We start from the raw sequence: 23,415 nt of genomic DNA, 5'->3' as shown, positions 1-23,415 counted from the left end.
TTCACAACTTTATTCGAATGATTGAAAAAAGATCTACCTTGATATTGCCCAGTTCTACTAAATATCACCCAATATTATTCTGTGAGATCTACACATAAATATTTTGAAATCTCTTAATTAGAAACAGGAATAATCAATTAAATAATGAGTAACAGTCCATCCGATGACGAAGAATCTCAAATTCGTGAAGATGAGATTGCAAAAATCAAGCCGGGAATGTTTGTAAGCGGCTGGTAAGTTTACAATGTATTTTCCGGCTCATTTGTTGTTATTAATCAAATTTTCTTGATAATTCTAGGGATGACTCTGAAAATGACATCGGAATTGAGGAAGATAAGAATCCGCATGCAACATTAGAGCGGGAGATCTTATGGGCATCATCAGAAGAAGACAAAAATGATTTAGTTGAAGAAATATTGTCAAAAGATCCATCACAAGTTCATGCTGTTGATCGCGATGGATATACACCACTTCACAAAGCAGCTTACAACAATAATTACGAATTGGCTCAATTACTTTTTAAATATAAAGCAGATCCGAATAAGAAAACTGAATATCATTGGACACCACTGCATTCGGCATGTAAATGGAACAACTCGAAAATGGCAGCACTTCTTCTTCAGCATGGCTCAGATATTAATGCTCGATCTGAAGGCGATCAAACACCTTTACATATAACTTCATCAGGTATGTTAAATAAGTTTATTCTGAAAATCAATAAGAGAATCCAACCAAAATATTACTTACAGTATCGTCATGCCGTGATACACTCGTGACTCTCTTTATGAATCCGAAAATTGATCCTGAAATATTGAATAATTCAAACGAAAAGGCTATTCAAATAGCCAAAAGAACTGGGATGTCATTTCCGTTATTTGATATGGTTAACACAGCTCTCTTTGTGAATACGGGTATAATTGATTAAAATTTAAAACTGCTTTAACAGGAATTAACGATTAAATTTTACTTGGAAAATTAAAAATCGTATTATTTTACTGTTGGACATATTGGCGATAGCCATAATTTCCTGGTATACGTCTTTTATCTTGCTGGGAGAGTTTGTAATAATAAATCACATGATGTATGTGTGTGAGGCCGAGCAGCACCGTGGGGTGAAGAGGATTTTATCATGGATTGATGTTATTGTTATTGGTAACGTTTGAGCAATTTTGGGTCTTGCTGTTAATAATGACGGCGTAATGACAGAGCTCGAATTCGACTTGGATCTTATATGGAGTCGAGTCGAGTCGACTTGGATCTTATATGGAGTCGAGTCGAGTCGACTTGGATCTTATATGGAGTCGAGTCGACTCGACTTGGATCTTATAAGGAGTCGAGTCGACTCGACTTGGATCTTATATGGAGTCGAGTCGACTCGACTTGGATCTTATATGGAGTCGAGTCGACTCGACTTGGATCTTATATGGAGTCGAGTTGAGTCGAGTCGACTTGGATCTTACATGGAGTTGAGTCGAGTCGACTTGGATCTTATATGGAGTCGAGTTGACTGTTCTATACAAAATCCGAGTCGACAGCACGCTCATTTTAACGGAGTCCTACCGATCACACTATGCTGATCGGGTTGAAGGCTGTTTAATTAATATGAGGGATAAAAAGATAATTAAAAAATTTACAATAAGATAATGTAATATCCATTTATAAACATTTATTTAAAATGAAATAATGAAGCATTTCTTCCATTCGATTTTTTTTTATGAATAAAGTAAGATTTAAAAATATTAAAAAAAAATTTAATAAACATTTTTTATGCGTGAAATAATAATTTAATTACCGAATCGTCCATTTCTCATAAATACATTACTCATTACTCTTCAAATATCCCTAACTAGCTGAATATTTTTTTAAATGTATAAAAATACTTTTTTATCATGATATAATATGATTTTTCAAATTTTTTATGCCTTAATTGCACGTCATTTATCACATCTTACTTCTTCCATTACTCACAATCAAAACTTTTTTTTTTATTGTACCTAATTGTACTGCCTTTTTGTACATCTAGCATCATTCTTTAAAATTTCATAGAAATCAAATTTTTTAAATCTTTTATTGCACAAATGTACAACTTTTCATTTCCATTTATTGTTATCAAGTATTTTATTTTTTGCAAGCGTATTGGACGTCGATTTGCTAATGAATTTTAACACATGCTTGACAATTTATAAAAAACTGTACTTAACTTCAATATTTAACTGAGAAACTTCTAGTTGCCAGAAAATGGGAATCAAGGATAAATCCGAACATTGCAACTGAAAGGAACTCGAATCTACGTGATACTGTTTCCGTTGGAATTCGATTACCGGTGAACTATCGAGGGTTACTAAACTATATACACGTTTTTACACGCTTGTCTATTTCACTTGAATTATCATAATTTCCAGGTGTATGAGGTTTCCATAGTAAATGTCAATCATATCTAAACATGCTTAAAAATCTCAGAGTGTTAATAAATAATCGGTTTCTCGGAATCTGTGCTCAGGAAAATGTATGAAAATATGTGTAATATCCACAAAAAGAATATGTATGAAAATATGTGTAATATCTACATAGTTTCATGCATATGTGAACACATATTGATAACACAAGAATCGGTTTTCATCATTCCGTCAATGAAATAAGCTAAGAGTAAAAAGGATATTAAAAAATCTTTCAAAAAAGCATTGTTTCCGAACACACAAGGATCATGGTCAACCCCGAGTGGACAAAAAACTGTTAGAACTGGGATTCTTAAAAGCAATAGTGGCGTAGTCAGATTCTTCGGGTGCTTTTTCGGTAATTCAAGTTACACTAATTCTAGTTACACTAGGCTTATGTATTCGCGACTCACAAATTTTGGCAAGATACATTGTATTTGTATACATTGTAATATTGGAGGCGAAAAACGCACGACTGCAGCCTTGGACGAACTTTATGCATCTAAAACGAAGGAAATGCAGGTCTGCAGTTCTTGACCGATCTTTAATTAAAACTAGTCACTAACTAAACATTGAATTCCCTTTAACTAGTCATAACGTATTTTTGTCCATTCGGGAAGTAATCTTATTGAGTACGCTCATTTAAGTGAGTATGCTCATTGTCTCACAAGTATATAACTTGATATAATGCCTAGTTAATAACTAGACGGTCGATTAATGACATTTTCACTGATATGTTTCATAAAATATGTCATTAGTCGACTTTAGATCTAGTAATTAAATAGACATTATGTCAAGTTATCCACTCGGCTCTTTTAGGGGTTTCAATAGTCGACGTATACTTATTTGGAGGTAGTCTGAGATTTTGATAGAACTTATAAAAAAATATTAGTTTTGTACATAACTTAATAATTGATCGTCGATATACGGGACCTGCATTTTTACAAAGTTGAATAAAGGATTGCTCCAAGCAGCAGTCATCAGCGATGATGACCGATCATTCCATATCTGATTAAGCATTTATCGTTCATATCGTATACAAATTTATTGAAATTATGCTATGTTATGGGGTATAAAAAGGGGCTTTTAAGCGATACATACAAAGGATCATTTAAGATGTCATTTAAAAATGACGTCCATAAATGGATGGAAATTTCCAAGACATTGACACACGCCTCATCTAGTTGAAAGCAGATGAAGAAAATTAAGCAGTGTCAATGCATTAGAAATTTCAAAATCTTTTGGTATAAAATGTCTGTGCAAAAAAAAATTTGGCTTAAATCCGCCTCAATAGTTGGACATCATTTAAAGAGCTTTTAAAAAAATTCAATAATTCAGCTTTTCTTATAAATTAATATTATTTGCTTTTTTTTTCATTATTTCTTATCCTTAAAAACATTTACAAAAAAGGTACAATCATTTTTTTATCTTAATCAATAATTCTTAATCCTATAACAATCAATAAAATTGTACTTGAGCCACAACAGGGACATACAGATGAACATCACATTTTGAGTTTTTTTTACTTAATACAAGAATTTTTTTTATCTTCTTTCGTTTCTGACATTACTGTCAAAATAACAAAGGACGACCCAAATTCAAAACATTTTAATGAAAATGCACTTTTGTATTACATGCATTGTATAGCTATTGGATTTCCAATGAAAGAATTTTGATCGAAATTTTGAGGGTTCTTGAGATCGAGATCAGGAATTTGCAGTTTCGATCTCGAATTTTGAAATTTGTCGAGACCGAGGCTTTGAAGAATTACTTTGTAGTTGCAGTCTCGGCCTCATTTTTGATCTAACTTCCAGTCTGGATTTCGGTTTCGTGTTCAGTCTATGTCTTGGTTTTGTAGATTCGTCGACATCGCGACTTTGGAAAATCATATCCTAATAACATACAAACATATGCTCAATGAGTATCTTATGGTATCTAGTAATCATGCTCATTTCTACTGTAAGATGCTCATTGAGAACATGCTTGTATGCTAGGGTAACAAATTCTGAATTAGATCACAAACATCGTAATTGGGACTGAATTTCGGAACTCTCCGGATAAATTCATTAATATTTTGGCATGGCTTGGCTTATTTCTATACTTTCAAGCCAAAATAGTTATTAGGCTCGGTTAAGAGCGGCAGTTCTTCCTTTTTTGCATTTTATATGCGCAGACCTTCAGTTTTTGGGTGTACCTCATAGTTTGTCCAAGGCTGTAGGTCTGAATCTCTTCTAGATAGTCCTCCAGTTTTGGATGAACTCTACAAAATAGGCAGTTTAAGTTTCAACTTTAGAACTTTCTTAGTGCGAAAAATACTTCAGTAATTTCCCATTTTCGAGCTCATTAACAAAATCTCACGGAATCGACAACATATGAAACTCTAATTCCGAAATCAAATAAAATTGAAACCATCCTTAAAATTGTGTTGTAATTGAAATGAGTTTTACAGTTTTATCTATCGTAACAAGAGTGTATATGGACATTACATTATCGACTTTTGCGTTCAGTAACTGACAAAAACATGGAAACACACCTTAAACTTCTTCCCATGATGTAATTACAATACAGTTCTCATTTAGAGTAATCAATACACTTGAATGTGAAGCTTGCTTCTTTTATGCTAGCTTAATTCAACAAGATCTATGAATTTTCCGCTTCCAATTTCTAGTTATTTCTTAGTATTCATTATGAATCTCCGAAATGGATTAACTGACTTGATTGTGAAAACATTTGTTCATCATAAATGTCTTAAAACTGATTTTCATTAAAAAGTTTTATCATTTTTTGGGTCGCCCCTTAAAATCAACATTTTAAAACAATACATAAAGTTAAGCTTTCGAGAGCTTGTCACATGTTTTCTTATTGTTCTTCTCATTATTATGCACTCCATCGGATGTCGGTGGAAATACATAATTTGGGCTTAGTTCACTAAAGTCAATATAAATTCTATTTTTATTTGGATCTAATTTTTTACAAATATCACTAAAATTTGGTCGATCATCTGGATCTGTTGTCCAACATTGTAACATAAGCTCGTAAAGGACATCTGAGCAGTTTTCAGGCTTCTCAAGACGTTTACCTGATTTTAAAAAGCTCAATAATTCATGATTTTGTATGGTTGGATATGGAAAGCCACCTGAGGATGGAGAAAAAGAGATATAAATGTTATTAAGTGATGTTCAATATTATTCATGTTGAGGATATAAAGCCACAGAACATCAATTATTAATGTACACAATTAAAGAAGGTTCTAAAGGATTTAAATAAAGGTTATGTTTATTGTTTGAAGTTAAAAAACAGACTGAAAGGTTTACATGAAGGGGTCAACAACTATGAAAGGGGAAAATCAGCTAATTGTAGTTGCAAATATAATTTGAATATTAAATGACAGTTGATAAGTTCTGAACAATTTTCATGCTCAATTCAGGTTCTATTTTGTGCTAATGTTTGATGAGCCTTAGATGGTATGCTCTAGCAGGCAAAGAGCATGTTTAAAGCACAGAGCATGGTGAGTATATCCCGAGTGGACAATAATACGTTATAATTAGTCGTCAATTGGACATTTAATAGCTATCAACTGGGTATAATCTATTTAAGTGGAACATACTCTCAAATGCATGCTCTGTTCCTATTAAGGATACATTTCTGAATAATTCTGATATAAGTATTATTTAAAATCTGAATAAAACCAGTCACGGCTTCACCTGACCTTAAAAACTTCAAATAATCTAATAAAAACTATTGAACTATGTTTTAAGCATTTTCAACAAGCTCTGCATCTAAAATATCCTGTAGATATTCTACCAATGTGCTTTTATGAAAAGCTTTTATTATTTTCAATTTTATTTTGGTACGATGGATTTAGTCAACGATCCAATTCAATTAAAAACAAGTATTTCAAATCTATGCTTTTTATCATAAAGCACTAACAGTCAAAAGCTTTATCCTGGAGGACATAAATGTGTACCATTTACAAAATTTGTCTAAACCAGAGTTGCAAAATAGGCTCCTGTGACAGTCGAAAACCGTACAAATGCTTGATAATTTGTATGGTTTTTCTTACAAATCCAGATTTGCAAAACGGGTACCTGTGACAGTCTAAAACCATACAAATTCTTGATAATTTGTATGGTTTTGTAAGAAAACCATACAAATTCTTGACAATTGAGAATCTGTACGGTTTTCGCCTGTCACATGTGCCTGTTTTGCAACTCTGGTCTAAACAACATTGAAATATAAATTTTTATTATATTTTGAATACATACCTAATGTGCCAATTTCCCAAAGCACAATTGCAAATGACCAAACATCGCTTTTACTAGAATATAAATTATCTTTCATTGCTTCAATTGAAAGCCATCTCAGTGGGACCTTTTTTTTATAATACAAAACGTACAGGAAAAAATAATAAATAAATTTTTAAAATACAATGTCAATGCTCGATTAAATATTCAAGTATTATAAGGTGAACAAAGCCGTACTCAATTATTGAAATTTCTTTCTTTTCATTTTCTTAAACGTACCTTTTTATTCTTGGTATTTACGTAAATTCCCCATCTACTCAATCCAAAATCTGATATTTTTAAGTTCTTATTTTCATCTATAAGAATATTTCTAGCGGCTAGGTCTCTGAAAAAAAGTAAATGGAGCATGTTGAATTTAATGAATTGCTTTAGTAACGTTTAATAAAATTTTTACATTTAAATATCATTTCTGTATTGAATTTGACAGAATTTTCTATGATATTGGTATAAACTGGGTTTGTCAATGATGGGGAAGGTTTCTATTGCCGTGAGCGATACCAACATTTGGCTTTTAATGTTCAATTGCAATTTTAGAATAATAGACGACTGTTATAAAGAAACCAAGTTGCTGTAAGAGTTGCAAAACAGGCACCTGTGACAGACAAAAACGGTACAAATTCTTGATAATTTGTATGGATTTTCTTCCTAAACCATACAATTATCAATAGTTTGTACGGTTTTTACCTGTCACAGGTGCCTGTTTTGCAACCCTGCTTTTCGCGTGCCACACCCTCCACTCCTACCTTGACTGTAAATCTGAATATTGACTATAAAGTCTGCAATAAAGGTATTTTAGATTTACAAATGAGATTTATGCAAATGTTCCAAATGATTAGATCAACAATGATATGTAAATATGGCACGTCCTTGATTCAAATCTACAAGGAAAAAGACCTGGCGTAGAGCAATGTGGGAATGTCAATTAGATGCGAGAACAGAGAATTTGTATGAGATTTTTGATATAGTGACAGAGTCACAGACAGTAACAGAGTCAGATAGAAAGCCTTTTGTAGTAACCTAACCTTCAAGTGAGTCGAAGTGACTCGGTGGCGGAATGGTTTGGTACTTCGATACATAATTATTGTAACACCGATCCAACAATCATGGGTTCGAGTCTCGACATGGGAAATATTTCTCGTGTCCTTTTTCGAATCATGTGTAGTGGAAACGCTGCTCACAGCTTTCCTTTATAGGTTAGAGACAATAAGCTGACAATAACATCATCAAAAGAGTGGTTCTTCCACTATAAACTGTAGGTCTCTTGAGTTCAGTGGTCTGACGCAACCTCACTCGCGAGTCGCCCTAGTGCTCAGTTCTGAAAAGCTAAAGGCTCTTTTTGTCTATTGGCATCAAGAACTAAATAATTATGTAAATATGGCAACAAAGCCTTACCCAAACGACTCGTGCCACTCGGACGTACTCAAGGCAACATGTTGATTAGATTAGATTACATTTATTGGACGTACGATTCAATTAATTAAGATTGCTACAAGTGCATATAATACAGTTTATAGAATCATGATCGACTCCTTTTCTCTGAATGATTGACATTATGAAAGCTATAAACCTGATGCAATACTTTAGGTGCCATTCTAGACTCAACATCAGAAAGTTTTCATAAACGTCAATTATAAAAAAAAACTTGGAATATTTTTCGTAAAATGGAAAATTTTTAATATAAAATTGAGAAACTTCTTCTCATTACTTCATTAGCCAAATATATCAGTTTACTAAGTAATCAATAATGTAATATAATATCCTTTTTATTAGATAGGAAGCCCATCCTTAACAAAAATTTTGTATTAATAAACAAACTTACCGATGAGTAATTCGCTTCTCCTCTAAGTGCTTCATACCAAGAGCTATTTGCATTGCAAAATTATGAAGTTCAGTATGATCAACTACATATTCCAATGATGGAATCATTGGTGTAAGCTCAGGATTTGATGGTACGGTTAAATTTGTAAACATTGCTGTCAAACGAAACAGTACATTAGGAATTAAAATGTCAAAAATATGCTGCAAAAAGAATTTAGTGCTTGCTGGATATTTGCATCGTATTTTGGTATGCTTTAAAGCTTTTATGAATCAATTGGGCTAGGAATTGTTACTAAATTTATTGAAACGTATCTGGCCAACCTACTTTAGATTTACTGTAATTATAAGAATGCCAATCAAAAGTACCACGCAAAAGTAAAGGAACTAAATTGCTACAAACTATGAATGTGAATTGAGTATTAAAGCTGCATTCGAATGACTTGTGTAGGAGCATAACCAGATACTTCTGGGAGAAGGGTAATTGGTTAGGAAATGCAGTCCTGAATTTACTGCATTTTAGATGTGCAGACCTAAAGTATTCAGCTGTCAATCGAGAAGTACAATTACGTAAATATGGCTGGATAGATCACACCCTTCGAAAACGGAATAGTGTTGTAGCTGGGGGTGAGACACAAGCTTGCTATACTGCCTTTGGTTGGAATCCACAAGGGAAAAGGCGTCCAGGTGCTCCAAGAGCAACATGGCATAGGACGGTAATGAAAGAATGCCAGTTAGATGTTAAAACTGAGAATTTGTACAAGCTTTGTGATATAGCCATCAACAGAGTCAGATGGAAGGCCTTTTGTAGCAACCTAGGCTCCAATTCGGAGCATGGTTCCAGTAAGTAAGTAACCTAAAGTATTCAGCTGCATCTTATAGCTTGTTAGTTCGTCCTAAGCCTGGAGCTTTAGACGAACACTGCAATTTAGAACTGGAAGGAGGAAGAGGAACATGGAATTTTGAACTTGGTGTGGAAACAGGAAAGGAAACAGTGGAGATTTTTGTGTCCAAAAATCCGAGCAAATTGAAGAATTTGATTCAAAAAAGTAGAGACCTGGGCTTGAACCCCCATACCCTTTTACCCCTGGATACACACCTTAGATACACCCCCGGGACTCAATCAACAATTCTCCAAAGAATTCTAAAAATATGAATGCATTTCAACTAGAAATTTCCTATGAAATATTTGAATAATTTCTCATATTGCCCAGTTATTCAACAAGTGTATTAAAGGAATTTAATGCAAAGCAAGCATTCCTTCATTGCCACTTCAATTGTTCATTGCAACGATAATAAAGATTTGAATAATTCCAATGAAACTCACTTTCTGCATACGATGGACGAGATGATCCATTTGCAATTAACACGCCAGAAGGTAAACTATCAGGTTGAGTTATATACGATGATGTTTCAGATGCAGAGCTTCTGTAAGCAATTAAAACAATTTTAAATTAAATTAATAAAAGTAGATTTAAAGTCTTAAAGTTTTTGCAATACTTACGTTGAATGAGAATGAAGAATATCGAGATATTTCCCAAGTGGACCTAATATCGTCTGGGAACTCATTGAGTGTCTTATACTATTTGAATTGCTGTTATTATTATTATTAATATTACTGCTTAATTGACTTTCTAACTGATTATGCTTTAAGCTCGATTCGTGTTTGGCACGGACAGCCCTTAGATATCTTAACTGCTCAATTTTGTGAGACAAGTAATAAAGATAATTGGATTAATTAATCTTTTAATTGTTGATATAAATTACATACCAAGTCACCGCATGGAACATATTCCATGACCATCATTAAACTTTGATCAACCATACATGATCCTAAAAGTCTGACAATATTTGGATGCTTGCCAACTTTTTTCATCGTTGATATTTCGGCTAAAAATTCTTCTAATTGTTCAGACGTGGGATGTCCTGTTAAAAATTTTATTATTAATATTTTAATGAATTTCGTCTATAAAATTAATCAGCATTTTAAAGAAGAAAATCATGAATAATTCATAAAATGTGTTAACTTTCCCGCCATGAAAAGCGATACTTTTCTGGATTACGGTTACTAATTATGAATTGCTCTTAAGGATGCCAAGTGGGTATCAAATTTATTCAATAAAATATTTCTCATAACTCACTTTTAAGCTTCTTAATGGCAACTATTTGTGGTGATACTTTTCCAGGTATTTCACTTATTCGAGCAATATAAACTCTACCGAATGCACCTTTACCGATTTCTCTGCCAATCTCTTTGATTGATGATGGAGGTATTTCATAAAAATCATCATCCTATTTTGAAATTATTAAGAAATAAAATCCAAAAATAGTATCAATTTATGATATTAACTTACTGTCGAGTCTCTGTTCATATACAATGGATTCTCTCGCATTGGAATCATTTGTGAACCACTTGATCCATGTTGCGGATTATTGTTATAAATACCACGCCAATAGTTGATGATGTTCTTTTTGCGGTTCCACCAGACATAACCGTATGCTGATAGTATTATCATTCCGCATAGAATGAAGACGCTTATCACAGTGACCAGAACAAATTGGACTGTAAACTGTAAAGAAATGTTACAGGATTAATATGATATGTTGGTAAAGGATCTTTAAATAGAATTTCGGAAAGCTCACGGTGTAGAAAAAGTGAAAAATATGGGATTAGGACGGCGATGCTATAGTCTGGGGCACTGGCCTGGGTCAGATGCTGCCCTGAGGTCAGATGCTGCTCTGAGGTCAGATGCTGCTCTGAGGTCAGATGCTGCCCTGAGGTCAGATACTGCCCTGAGGTCAGATACTGCCCTGAGGTCAGATGCTGCCCTGAGGTCAGATGCTGCCCTGAGGTCAGATGCTGTCCTGAGGTCAGATGCTGCCCTGAGGTCAGATGCTGCCCTGAGGTCAGATGCTGCCCTGAGGTCAGATGCTGCCCTGAGGTCAGATGCTGCCCTGAGGTCAGATGCTGCCCTGAGGTCAGATGCTGCCCTGAGGTCAGATGCTGCCCTGAGGTCAGATGCTGCCCTGAGGACAGATGTTGCCCTGAAGTCAAACGCAGCCCTGAGGTCAAATGCTGTCCTGGTACTGGATTTTTCACTTTTGCCTTACCGTGTGCTTTACGGAAAGCTTCATTCAGTTCAAAAACTTAAGCTTTTATACAAAAAAGGATCAAATATTCTACACGTAAAATTCATATAATTTTGAATAGGAACTGATTTTCAATGAAATATGTGACGCGTATGAAATTTAAAGTAATATTTGCTTCCACTCTGTAAGCAGGCTTTAATTGCAAATGAACATATAGTTTCTACTTACTGTTTTATCAACGGTTTTATATTCTCTTTTTGGAATTTTAATCATCTTTTCAAATTTCGGTCCAATACAATTTTTACCATCAATAACATTCATTCGAATTCGTAAGCATTCACTGGTCATGTTGGAATTGAGGTGCCTTCTGTAGTCACCGTGAGTTTTTAATAGTCCATATTGATTCAGATCGTCATGAAAGGATGCTAATGATGATTTATATGTCCATGATATATTGCATTTTTTAAGTTCATGTACTCTGGAATTTTGTGGTAAATTAATTAAAATATTTGCGGACCGAGTAGATTGAAATAGGCAGAGTTGAAAAACAGGTGCCTGTGATATTCAAAAACCGTACAAATTCTTGATAATTTGTATGGTTTTGTAAGAAAAGCCATTCGAATTATCAAGCATTTGTACGGTTTTTGCCTGTCACAGGCACCTCTGGTTTTGCAACTCTGGAACTATGACTTAATTCAAGCACTGCTAACAATTAATTAATATTTTAAATTTTAATCAACTCACTCAATTGTTAAAAATTGCAAAAATGTATTATTTGGCAATTTCATTAGCTCATCATCGTCAATTTCCCATTTGAAATATAGTTGGCTCAGGTCAATAGCAGTTGAATTTATTTTTGGTGTAGGTAGCTTTGACGAATGCTTGCATGCACATAAACCATTAACACATTCTGTTGAATTGATAAAAAGAGAAAATTTTAGGGTTTTTATTAATAGAATTAATTTATTATTGTTCATATAAGTTGAAGTTAATTTGGGAAATAATAAATGGGAAAATTGTAATCCTTATTGATCGGTTTTTGTGTTTTGTGTCGCAATAGATTTTAGGGATGAATGGTGGGAGTAGACTGCGGTATATTGGATTTTGAAAAGCTATTAATTGAATATTTGGCAATAAATGTGAACTTCACGCGGTAAGCCAAAGAACTCATGGAAAAATCTGTCTATAGAGATAGAATCACTCCTGCAATTAGTGATAGAGCCAGCTTCAGGCACCGACTGAGAAAGGCCATGGATCACACTTGGTGCCACCAGCGAAGGATTTAAGTTAATGTTAACTTTCTGATCAGAAATCGAAATTGACTCGGATTTTATAAGTAAAAGTCAACTCAACTTCAATTGTAGGAATCGAACATGTGCAATCTCATTACATCCGCTCTTAATACAGTCCCAAACTATTTGGGATTACTTACAATCTTTGCAGCATACAAACATAAATTGATAATTTAACTTGAACCGGAATTTTGGGTTTTCCTATACAGCACTAATAATTTAGATTGCTACGACACCTAAAGCTAGCAAAATATGGATAAACAAATTTAACCTTGACATATTTATATCTTCGAGCTAGTTTCTCTATTATCCAATGCTAAAGAGCAACTCGGATATATTTTCTTTGTGACATAAATTGATTTATTTTCGTTAGGCTGAAATAAATATTCATAGAAGTCACAAAGTCATTTACAACAGTGAAGGATCGTAGTGAAGTTTATATGGAGCCACGGGCAATTTTCAAAGTTACTTTCCTGACCTTTTGTGTCTTTAAGATTGAATGCTTAGAGATCAAAAATAATAATTTATCTCAAATTTTGTATAACTGAGTGTCTATGCAATGTCATGACACAGAGTCGTGCTTCACTTAGCCTATCACTATATAATCCAACCCCCTTGTCGTGGTTATAGACCGGTAATTCAAGCCACATAATAGAGCGAATGTGAACTTGGCTATAGACTGCGTTGGCCAAACAAACAAGCCGCAAGCCTTAATTACAAAGCTAAGAATCTCAAAGTAAACAAATGTCATGGCGCTTTAAGAATTAACACCCATTTCCTCATCCCTGTTGCGCTACATATGCATCACATGTGTGCAACACAAGTCCACATGTGTGCATCACAAGTCAAACAGGAATAGATTTTGTGACTATTTCTATAATAGACAAGGATAAAGCTTTTAGGTACCGCAGTAGAATTACTGTACCATTAAAGCATCCTCCATATCTGTTAGGGATTTCTATAATCGGATTAAAGGTTTACGATTGTTATTTTTAATTTTTTTTACCTTTTGAATGAAAAGTAATGCTTTCATCAAAGCTCCTATCATATGATCTAATAGATATATTATAGTAACAGTCATTATGAAAAATGCAATCGTCACGATCAGTTCTATAAAAAGAATTTTCAGGTATAACTGTTGACATTGTATTCTGAAATTATATAAATAAATTAGATATAAATTTGAGGAAAAAATGTGATTTAATTAACTTACCGGTGATACATGTGAGAGACAATGAATAATAGGTGGACAGAATTTATCATCCTCCTCGTCTTGTAATATTGAAGTTATTTCTATTTCATATGCTTTTTGAATCCTTTTCATTAACGTTATATTAAATTGTAAAATTCTTGTTGCAGCAAAAGCTTCCACATGAATATCTGGAAAATATGCAATCGTATTATTACTTTGAGTATATCACTTAACCATATAACACAGTGCTGTCCAAACTGTTTTGTGTTATGAGGCACTTTAGTGGTAAGCCACTACCGAAATTGCACACAATAAGAATAGCTCATGACATTTGTAACAAATGTTGACGACACACTGGTGTATCGCAACACATAGTTTGGACAACAGTGTCATAACACCGAAACTACACACGACATGTGGCTCATGGCATTTCCAAACAATTTTGACGTCACATTAGTGTGTCGCGACACATAGTTTGGACAACAGTGCAATAACACCGAAACTGCAAACGAAATGTTGCTCATGACATGTGCAACAAATGTTGACTCCACATTTATGTGCCACGACACTCAGTTTGAACAACACTGACATAACACATACCTTTCGATTGCATATGTTGATGATTCTGAAATTTATAGGTTAACATAAAACAGATTTGATTGGTTTTTTTTACATAAAAGAATGAAATCTATTAACTCACATCATAGTTATTTTGAGAAGCTACTGATAGTATTGATGCAATGATATAAATTAATACTACTATTCGATGCATGGCGTTTCAATTAAAATTTTTGATGTATGACATGGTATGGTCTTGTTATTATTTCAGTAAAATTTTTTGGCTGGCTTATATAAATATCTGTAAATAGAAATAATATCGGATTAAATTCAATTATTCTTGGTATTTTATAGATTAATTTGAAAGATAAGTTTGTTAAGTTGATAAATTTGACTTTTATAATTATTGCGTATGCACAAAACGAGACTTGTGTAGGGATATTTTCTTGATATTTTCCTTGTGAGATTATTTGAATTTAAGGAGTTTTATCGTGTTAATGCAGTGCTGTCTAAACTATTTTGTGCCACGGCACACACTGTTGGTATGGCACGACCAAAACCGCATATGGCATGTGGTTGATGAGATTGCCAAGAAATGTTGTGCGACACACTTGTGTGACGAGGCTCACAATTTGGACAACACTGTACTACTGCATTGAGAATTAAGGTTGTCGAAGTTTTTTGTTCGAAGAGGGGTCAAATTCTTGCTTAATCATGCTTCTATTAAATGTTATCAAATGATTTTTAAGAGACAGGAGGGTCAAATTCTTGCTTAATCATGCTTCTATCAAATGTTATTGAATGATTTTTAAGAGACGAGACAAGGAAGAATGTGTACAAAATAATCTCTATCAGTATTACAGTGAAAGTATTGACAAATTACAAAAAGAAACTTTAGATCCCCAATAGCTACAATAGTTCGAAGTATAATTAAATAATAATCTTTAATCTGTGCTTAACAGTAATACTGCCTCGGAGTATTTGAAGCTCCGCCAAAATTCTTCTATTAATATTAAACGGAAGTCGCCTCCGTATGCTATACAAAAGTCTACTAAAAAGAGCAATCTTTAGAAAGTAATCCACAGTCCTACAAGAAGTTTTACATGATTATCTTCATTTCAATTTGCCCAAATGAACCATAACTCATCCGTGTCGACGTCCGTAGTAGAGCTCTGACCCTTACTATAAACAAATAAATCCACTCAAAAAAGTTGTTGATATAATTTTAATAAATCATCATCCATAAAGCGACGATGTTAAATAAAAACTTTGTGAATTGTAAATACAGCAAAGTTTCACTCATTTCAATCATTTTTTAGCACATTTTTGAAGTTTGTTTCCAAAAGGTAGCTTAATACTGCAGTTTGGTCGTTCGGGCGTTCGCTTGGTCAGTTCCATTTAAAAACTTTATAGTTAAACATCGTTAAGAGTTCTGATTTATTTATATAGTTAATTTCCATTTAGTTCTTGATCTAATTATGCTATTACCAGACATGAAAAATGCGCTAAAGGCACTCGATACATGACGAGGACATTTGTAATTATTTTAAATACCAATGACGATAAAAAACATTTGTTTCGTGTATTCTTTGTTTGTTATCACTGAAAATATGATTAAAATAGCATTCAAAATAAATTGTCATGTAGAGTAATGGGGGAATGAGAAACATTATAATGGTCTTTTATGTTCGTACCGCTTACATTTTTATGGCATCAATATGGAAACAAAACAAAAAAAGTTGTCCAATGAAGTAACTTAATATGACATGGATATTTTCGATGATTAAATATGTCATTAAAGCTAATTAATGAAATTTTTGTGGATGATTAAATTAATTCTGTTTCTCGTTAAAGTATATTACATACTTCTGTGGCTGAATGACTTAAATTTGTAGTAAAAATTCTAGAACCACTTGTTGCATCTTTTACGTTGTATGCCTCCCGGGTACATTAAGATGTGACAAGGATTTACGCGCAACAATAAAAATTCAACTTTAATGTCCAACAAAACAAGTGTTTTAGAGTTGTTTTTCCGTTTTGTACTTGGTATGTCAAGTGGTAGGCGGTAGCATGATGATGGCATGTAAATATCGTGTTTTAGCTGTGTCATATTATGTTAGGCTTTATTATCTGGGCTTTATAACTCTAAGAAACTAAGGAAGATGTTGATAGAGAGAGTATTGCATTTGGTATTGGCAATTGGAAGGCGGGAGTCAGTGATGAAGCTAACTTTAGGGGTCATCTGAGTGAGGCCATGGATCACAGTTGATAACTCACAAGTTGCTGATCTAACTCAGTGGTAGGCAACATATATGCAGGAATTGCCATAAACCCTGCGGTTTCGGTCGAGGCATATCACAAAGGTTGTTCACCACTGATCTAACTGATAAAGTATAATTGCAAACAACGAATCCCAGAGTGGGACTCGAACCCATGACCTATGATTTCCAGTCTCAGTCGCATGCTCCTATACCACTGAGCTATTTGAGGTTATTCGACTATATGACAAAATGACATCCATAAATTATACAATTTCTGGGTTCCCCTTCATACTGCACTCCCAATAATAATATACCGTAGATAGGTCATTATAGGAAAACCCATTCCAACACAAATTGCTGTTGTTGTTGCTCGTGTTGTTGCCGATTAGTAAAATTTGTTTGATGTCATATCTATTTATAAACCTTATTTAAAATTGCAATTTTGCGGATTCCAGTTGTTAAATAACTCAAATTTTATATAATTTAATGTTTTTTATTCGTCAAAAAAATTGACGAGACTTTTTCTTTTTTGAACATGACATGGACATACTGTGTAAAAAAATGTAAGAGAATGTGTAGAGGTGAATTACAGTAGATAAGATATGATTCCATGTATTGAAACTTCTGTTGTCAATGTATACATTTTATTTGATAAAAAATTTTCAACTTTTCTCTCGAAAAAAGATAACTCGCTAAGTGAAAAAGTTTGTTTTTGTAGATAATGCACTGCGTATTAGTTTTATTATTTTGCCAAAAAAAACCATCATTTTTTTGATAAGTAAATCTCTCATGATGCTTTTAATTTATAGCTAATCGTCATTTATTTTTGACGTCCATCAAATTTTAGGGTGCGGAAATTCAAACAATTTTGAAAAAAGTTTCTGCTTGATTGTTTTAGTGAGAGAATTGAGCTGAGTAATAATCTTCATATAATCGAGTCATAAAATCATAATTGAATATTATTTTATTGCTTCAAAAGCTAGCCCGAATAACACAAATCTGCTAGTTTATCTGAAATTCGACATTAGGTCGGTTTGATTCTGACTTGGAGCCAGATTCTGTTTAAAACCGACATGGGGTCGGATTTTGTTTGAATCTTACTTGAAGCCTGATCCACTCTGAATCCGACACTGACCGGTTTGATTCTGACTTGAACCCGGATTCAGTTTAAATTCAACACTGATCAGGTTGACTATGACTTGAAGCCAATTCGATTTAAATCCGATACCAGTCCGGTTTAACTGTGATATCCGACACCAGGCCGGTTTGATTTAAACCCAAATTTGGCTAAAATCCGATAGCAGCCAAGTTTAACTGTAATTTGGAGCCGGATTCGGACACCAGCCCGGCTTGACACAGAGTTGGAGCTTAAAACCGGCAACATAGCCCAAGTCACGTCGGCCTGGTGTAGGATTTTGTATCAATTAACAGAGCTATACCACGGTAAATCATCTTGGTGGTAAGCCTTGACTGAGAGAATAAGAGCGTCTGGGTTTTTATTTATCAACTAGAACAGATGTGGGTGACCTGTGTAACGAGACTAATTTGTTTTGGAAATGCCATGAATCGTATGTTGTGTGTGGTTTCAGTCGAGGCTTGCTACTGAGTTATATCGTGTAGCAAAAAAGTTTGGAAAACACTGGACTAGAGCAAAACCTTACCAAACACTGTAGGAAGATCTTAATTTAACGATTGCTTGAACTTCCCTGGGGATTTACACTTTAACTGTAAATTTCAAAATTAAAGTAAAAACGACAAAGATTGTCAATTGCATTTAATAGATGTATAGAAACAAATCTTGACAAGGAAGGTGGAAAAGGGGATAATGTTGTGCTTTAAAAGCTAATATATCTCTCAGATGCATGGCAAAAATTAATAAATGAGATAATATTTTAAGCATATTAAATTGTTCTATTATTCCTATTTTAACTTATTATCCTGTTTATTGTTCAAAGCATTAGCAAATTTCCCCAGAAATTAATATTTAATATGTGATTATGTTTTGCTTAATATTGACAATATTATTGCTATAATGATGATCATATATCAATCGAATTGATAAAACTAGCTTGTACTATCAATAGTATTGATTGTAAACTTACGAATGCTGCTTCTGGATTTAGATTTTATTCTTTGTTTTTATATTTTTATTCAATATGATTACAAGTCATTCAATATAATCAAATGTTTATTATTTTATTCCACAATACACTATAACTTTTGCAGTTTAATATCACTTGAATACATATTCAACAATTGAAAATGTAAGTTTATGCACTTTAAGCTTGTATATTTTATAACAAGACTCTTTTATAATGTAAATACTAAATAAATAACATAACTATAACATGAAGCTTAACAGCATCTTGAAAATAAATAAATAGAAAGAACAAACTTGATTAAATATTTGTCTCTTTTTTTTTTGAATCGTTTGAGCACTTTTGTCGTCTATTCCGTTATCAAATCACCACTATACTGAATATGGTTAAGAGAACAATACGTTCATGATATTTTCTTTCAATATCTCAAAATCACAAAATGACGTGCGCGTGTAAAAGTGTTGATATCAAAGGTAAAACAGTAGGAAATTGATTAAAAGTCATGTTTTAGAGCGCATCTTGTTGTAAAGGTCGTGGACGATCAAAGAATTCTAGTAAGCCAGGCGTGGAAACTATTAAAATATTGGTATTATCCTCATTTATTCCAAAATATCACAAATATACATGAAATATCGCAATTATTCCCTATTATATCCCCGGTTATCCTAAATATTTTGTTAGTTTCTAAACTTGGCTTGGAAGGAAGCTGTCGATAGAGACAGCCTTTGGTATTGGGAATTGGCAGACGGAAGTCAGCGATAGAGCCAGGCATTATGCGTTATCTGATGAGTCCATGGATTACAATTGATCTGTACGTTGGTGAAGTGATTAGAATGTTGGCCTACCGACCCTTACTCTCCAAGAGAAAGTCTAGTTGGATTCCTGCTTTTTGGCTGTTTCTAATCTCAATAACTCGGTTTGTAGATTCGCGACATACAAATTGTGGCTTTGTACATTGTATTGATATTTAATTGTCAGCTTATTGACTTTAGCTTACAAAGGGAGGTTGTGAGCCTCATTCCACTGCATATGATTCGAAAAAGGACATGTAAAAATGTTTCTCCCGTCGAGTTTCGAACCCATGACCGTTTGGTCGGTATCACAATAATTAGGTACAGCAGTACGAAACCATTCCTCCACCGAGTCACCTCGACTCACAAAAATGTATAATTACAGAATCGCAATTTTGGACACACTAGTGAACCGCTAATTTTTTCGGTAACGGCATGAAAAACATGCCCCATGCACGGCACATTGTCTCCCACTTCTTAACCCAATAAAATCAGAATTTTGTGGTTCTTGGGATTTTTTAAAGCATAATTTTTGTGGGACCAAAAGCTTCCCAAAAGCTTATTATAATGTAAATATTTCAAAGGATTACATTTGACAGCACACAGTATACAGACAAAATTCAGACAATGGAACTTTCTAATGTCAAGAAAATGCAAATTAAACGTAAACTCTTTGTATTATCCGTGTCTGTAAAATGATAGCATCGAAAAATCTCTTTAGCATATATTTAGGTTATAAAAGCTTTAAGAATAAATTTTAAATATGTAGCTATTTATGTGACGTCTTAGTATATCAAGTGTCTAAAATTTCTTACTTCTTATCATTTTTTTGTTGCTTTATTTTTATTTATTTTCTTTGCTTTTGATAAGAAAGTACATACCTTTTACTACATGAGTATTGTATATGTTTCAAATTTACTTTATCGTAACTTTTTTTTTTGGTAACAAAAATATTTTCAGGCGCAATTTGTAAACATCGAATTCATCAATGTATTTGGGAAAGTAAAAGAATTGCTGATAAATATTTCAAAAGAACTCATTAAGTTAAGGACAGAGTTGGAAAATTGGCATCTGGCGTAGGCAAAAACCGTACAATTTTTTGATAATTTGTATGGTTTTGTAGACAAAACCGTACAATTTCTTAAAAATATGTTTGATTTTTCTAACAAAATCTTACAAATTACCAAGAAATTGAACTGTTGTAAGGTTTTGTAATAATTTGTAAGGTTTTGCAATAATTTGTGAGGTTTTGAAATAATTTTTAAGTTTTTTTTTAATTTGTAAGATTTTATAAGAAAAAACCATACAAATTATTAAGAATTTATCCACGACAGATGCCTGCAGTGCAACTCTGATTCTAAGCTTCAGTCCTGAGGTAAAAAACTTAATTTATGATGTCTTTTGAAAAAAAATTCTCGCAAAAATTTAATTTCCTGTTCAAAATTTTATTCGCATGCCTTTTCACCTTATCATCATTATGCGAAAAGACAACACATTCTCGTCTTTCCTGTTTTGAATTTTAGATGAGTATTTTGTTCCTCATTTTTTTGGTGAAAAATATGTGGAAATTTTTCGAAAAAATTTAATTAAGCTAGCAGCGTGTTTCTAAAATACAAAACATATTCTAAGAATTGAGAAGAAGCATTTGTCATGTTTTGACTGGAAACTAAGAATATTGAGGATTACAAATGATAAATACTAGAAATCAATCATTAGAGGGTGTGAACTGAACTCTATTGCAGAGGTTAATCGACTTAAACTTTAGCTTTTTGAATCGATCCATTAATATTCTCTTATCAGAAGCTTTATGGCATTTCAAAGAACCTTTGCCGTAGTCGAATATCTTCCCCACAGCTCAATGGTAGGAACATATAACTGGAAATTGAAGAATGTGGATTTGAGTCCCATTCAGGATCTGCTGTTCTGAATTATAATTTATCAGTTAGATTAGTGATGAAAAATCTTTTATTTCTCTAGGCACACCTTGGTCCGAAACCTCACACGGCATATAGTTAATGACATTTTCAACATTTTTGACGGCACACTGGTTGCCCACCTCTGCCGTAAACGATTTTTCACTTGCTTCCTTGAATCTTACACGCACCTCTACTACTCGTTAGAAACTTTCAATTTAAACGAGTAGTTGGCAACCTGTGTACCGCGGCACAATAGTGTGAATCGAACACGGCGATTTAGGTCAAAGCTTACCAATGTTTACCGCGAAAAATAACAAATTGCCCACCACTGAATTGAATTGTTACAAAATTGTACACCTTCCCTCCTCCCTCCTAATACACGAACGTAATAAATAATTATGATAATAATTCTTCTGGCGCTAAATCTTATCAAGTTCAACCTTTGAATTTTGATCTTCGCAACAAAAATCTCCAAGGAAAAATAAATTTTCATTGTTTGAGGCTCATAATATTCTTTTGGTTCAAAGCTTAATCTTAACATTAGCCTAGATATTGTTCAGATGTTAAGTAACGCGAATTCCACTTTTTGGATCCAGCTCCAAAATAGAATTTCCATGCAAAAAATTGAGCAAAGCATATCAAAACCTCGACCTGCTACCTTCTCCTCCCCCTCCGTACCAAAATCTCAACCCTACGATCCATAATAAGCGAACAACTCCAAATATTTTACAATTTGAAATCATTGAATCAGTTGGGAGCCGTTCAAACTGCCGTTCACTTATTACGTAGCGCAAAAAATTGACTTTCCGAACAGCTACTCCCCCCCTCCCGCAGCGGCCCTTGATCATTTTTAGAAAATTTATTTTATTTGCTTAATAATTTTTCATGAGCTTTAAATTCCCCAATGATCCTTGACATTAAGAATTGTATTAATATACTCATGGATAAAAATGCTAAACATTTGCTTTGCATCTGCTCAGTAAACAACTCAGCTATTGCAAGTCTGTCTCATTTGAATATTTAAAAAAATGTTTTAAATTTTATAAAATTTTATCTTCAAGTGATGAAATCAATAATTTAAATATTTACATCACTAATTCTAATATTGAATTCAATGTCTTTTTTTAGAGCATTTTTCTAATAGGAAAAGAAGCTATTGTGTGCACTTTGTACGTTCGTCCATCCGCCTGTCCGTCTATCCGTCCGTATGTCCGTCCGCCTGTCCGTCTTTCCGTCCGTCTGTCTGTTCGTCCGTCTGTCTGTTCGTCCGTCTGTCTGTTCGTCCGTCTGTCTGTTCGTCCGTCTGTCTGTTCGTCCGTCTGTCTGTTCGTCCGTCTGTCTGTTCGTCCGTCTGTCTGTTCGTCCGTCTGTCTGTTCGTCCGTCTGTCTGTTCGTCCGTCTGTCTGTTCGTCCGTCTGTCTGTTCGTCCGTCTGTCTGTTCGTCCGTCTGTCTGTTCGTCCGTCTGTCTGTTCGTCCGTCTGTCTGTTCGTCCGTCTGTCTGTTCGTCCGTCTGTCAGTTCGTCCGTCTGTCTGTCCGTCCGTCTGTTTGTCCGTCTGACCGTCCGTCTGACCGTCCGTCTGTCTGGAGACCTAACTTCTCCTCAGGTTTAAGCTTATTCTAATGTTTTGATTCTATACACGGAAAATGCACTTCCGTCGGT

General features: G+C 33.8%; 2 protein-coding genes across 5 annotated transcripts in view; one reads left to right on the top strand and one right to left on the bottom strand.

The window, feature by feature from the left end:
* Positions 1-75: 75 nt before the first annotated feature.
* LOC139093722 (ankyrin repeat domain-containing protein 49-like) lies at positions 76-1,712 on the top strand. The gene is made up of 3 exons (XM_070644540.1): positions 76-233; positions 299-687; positions 750-1,712. The coding sequence occupies exons 1-3, from the start codon at positions 145-147 to the stop codon at positions 923-925; spliced, it is 654 nt and encodes a 217-aa protein (XP_070500641.1). The 5' UTR covers positions 76-144; the 3' UTR covers positions 926-1,712.
* Positions 1,697-23,415, bottom strand: part of LOC139093719 (uncharacterized) — a 113,879-nt gene continuing 92,160 nt past the window's right edge. For 2 of the 4 annotated variants that reach the window (XM_070644536.1, XM_070644534.1), the window contains exons 2-16: positions 14,829-14,987; positions 14,729-14,753; positions 14,150-14,316; positions 13,943-14,087; positions 12,389-12,554; positions 11,873-12,122; positions 10,909-11,124; positions 10,696-10,846; positions 10,326-10,480; positions 10,059-10,249; positions 9,882-9,982; positions 8,559-8,712; positions 6,959-7,064; positions 6,701-6,806; positions 1,698-5,571 (exon numbers count right to left, since the gene is read on the bottom strand). In XM_070644536.1, coding sequence (XP_070500637.1) covers positions 5,264-5,571; positions 6,701-6,806; positions 6,959-7,064; positions 8,559-8,712; positions 9,882-9,982; positions 10,059-10,249; positions 10,326-10,480; positions 10,696-10,846; positions 10,909-11,124; positions 11,873-12,122; positions 12,389-12,554; positions 13,943-14,087; positions 14,150-14,316; positions 14,729-14,753; positions 14,829-14,900 — 2,313 coding nt within the window. In that variant the 5' untranslated portion in view covers positions 14,901-14,987 and the 3' untranslated portion in view covers positions 1,698-5,263. Of the gene's footprint in view, positions 5,572-6,700; positions 6,807-6,958; positions 7,065-8,558; positions 8,713-9,881; positions 9,983-10,058; positions 10,250-10,325; positions 10,481-10,695; positions 10,847-10,908; positions 11,125-11,872; positions 12,123-12,388; positions 12,555-13,942; positions 14,088-14,149; positions 14,317-14,728; positions 14,754-14,828; positions 14,988-19,049; positions 19,403-23,415 lie in introns of those variants that run through there. The other 2 variants (XM_070644537.1, XM_070644533.1) reach the window with 2 other exon arrangements.

The sequence above is a fragment of the Chironomus tepperi genome, unplaced genomic scaffold (assembly GCF_022539635.2).
Source record: "Chironomus tepperi strain 1889 unplaced genomic scaffold, CSIRO-AGI_Ctep_v1 contig_337, whole genome shotgun sequence".
NCBI lineage: Eukaryota > Metazoa > Arthropoda > Insecta > Diptera > Chironomidae > Chironomus > Chironomus tepperi.
This window is presented reverse-complemented; position numbering and strand designations above follow the sequence as displayed.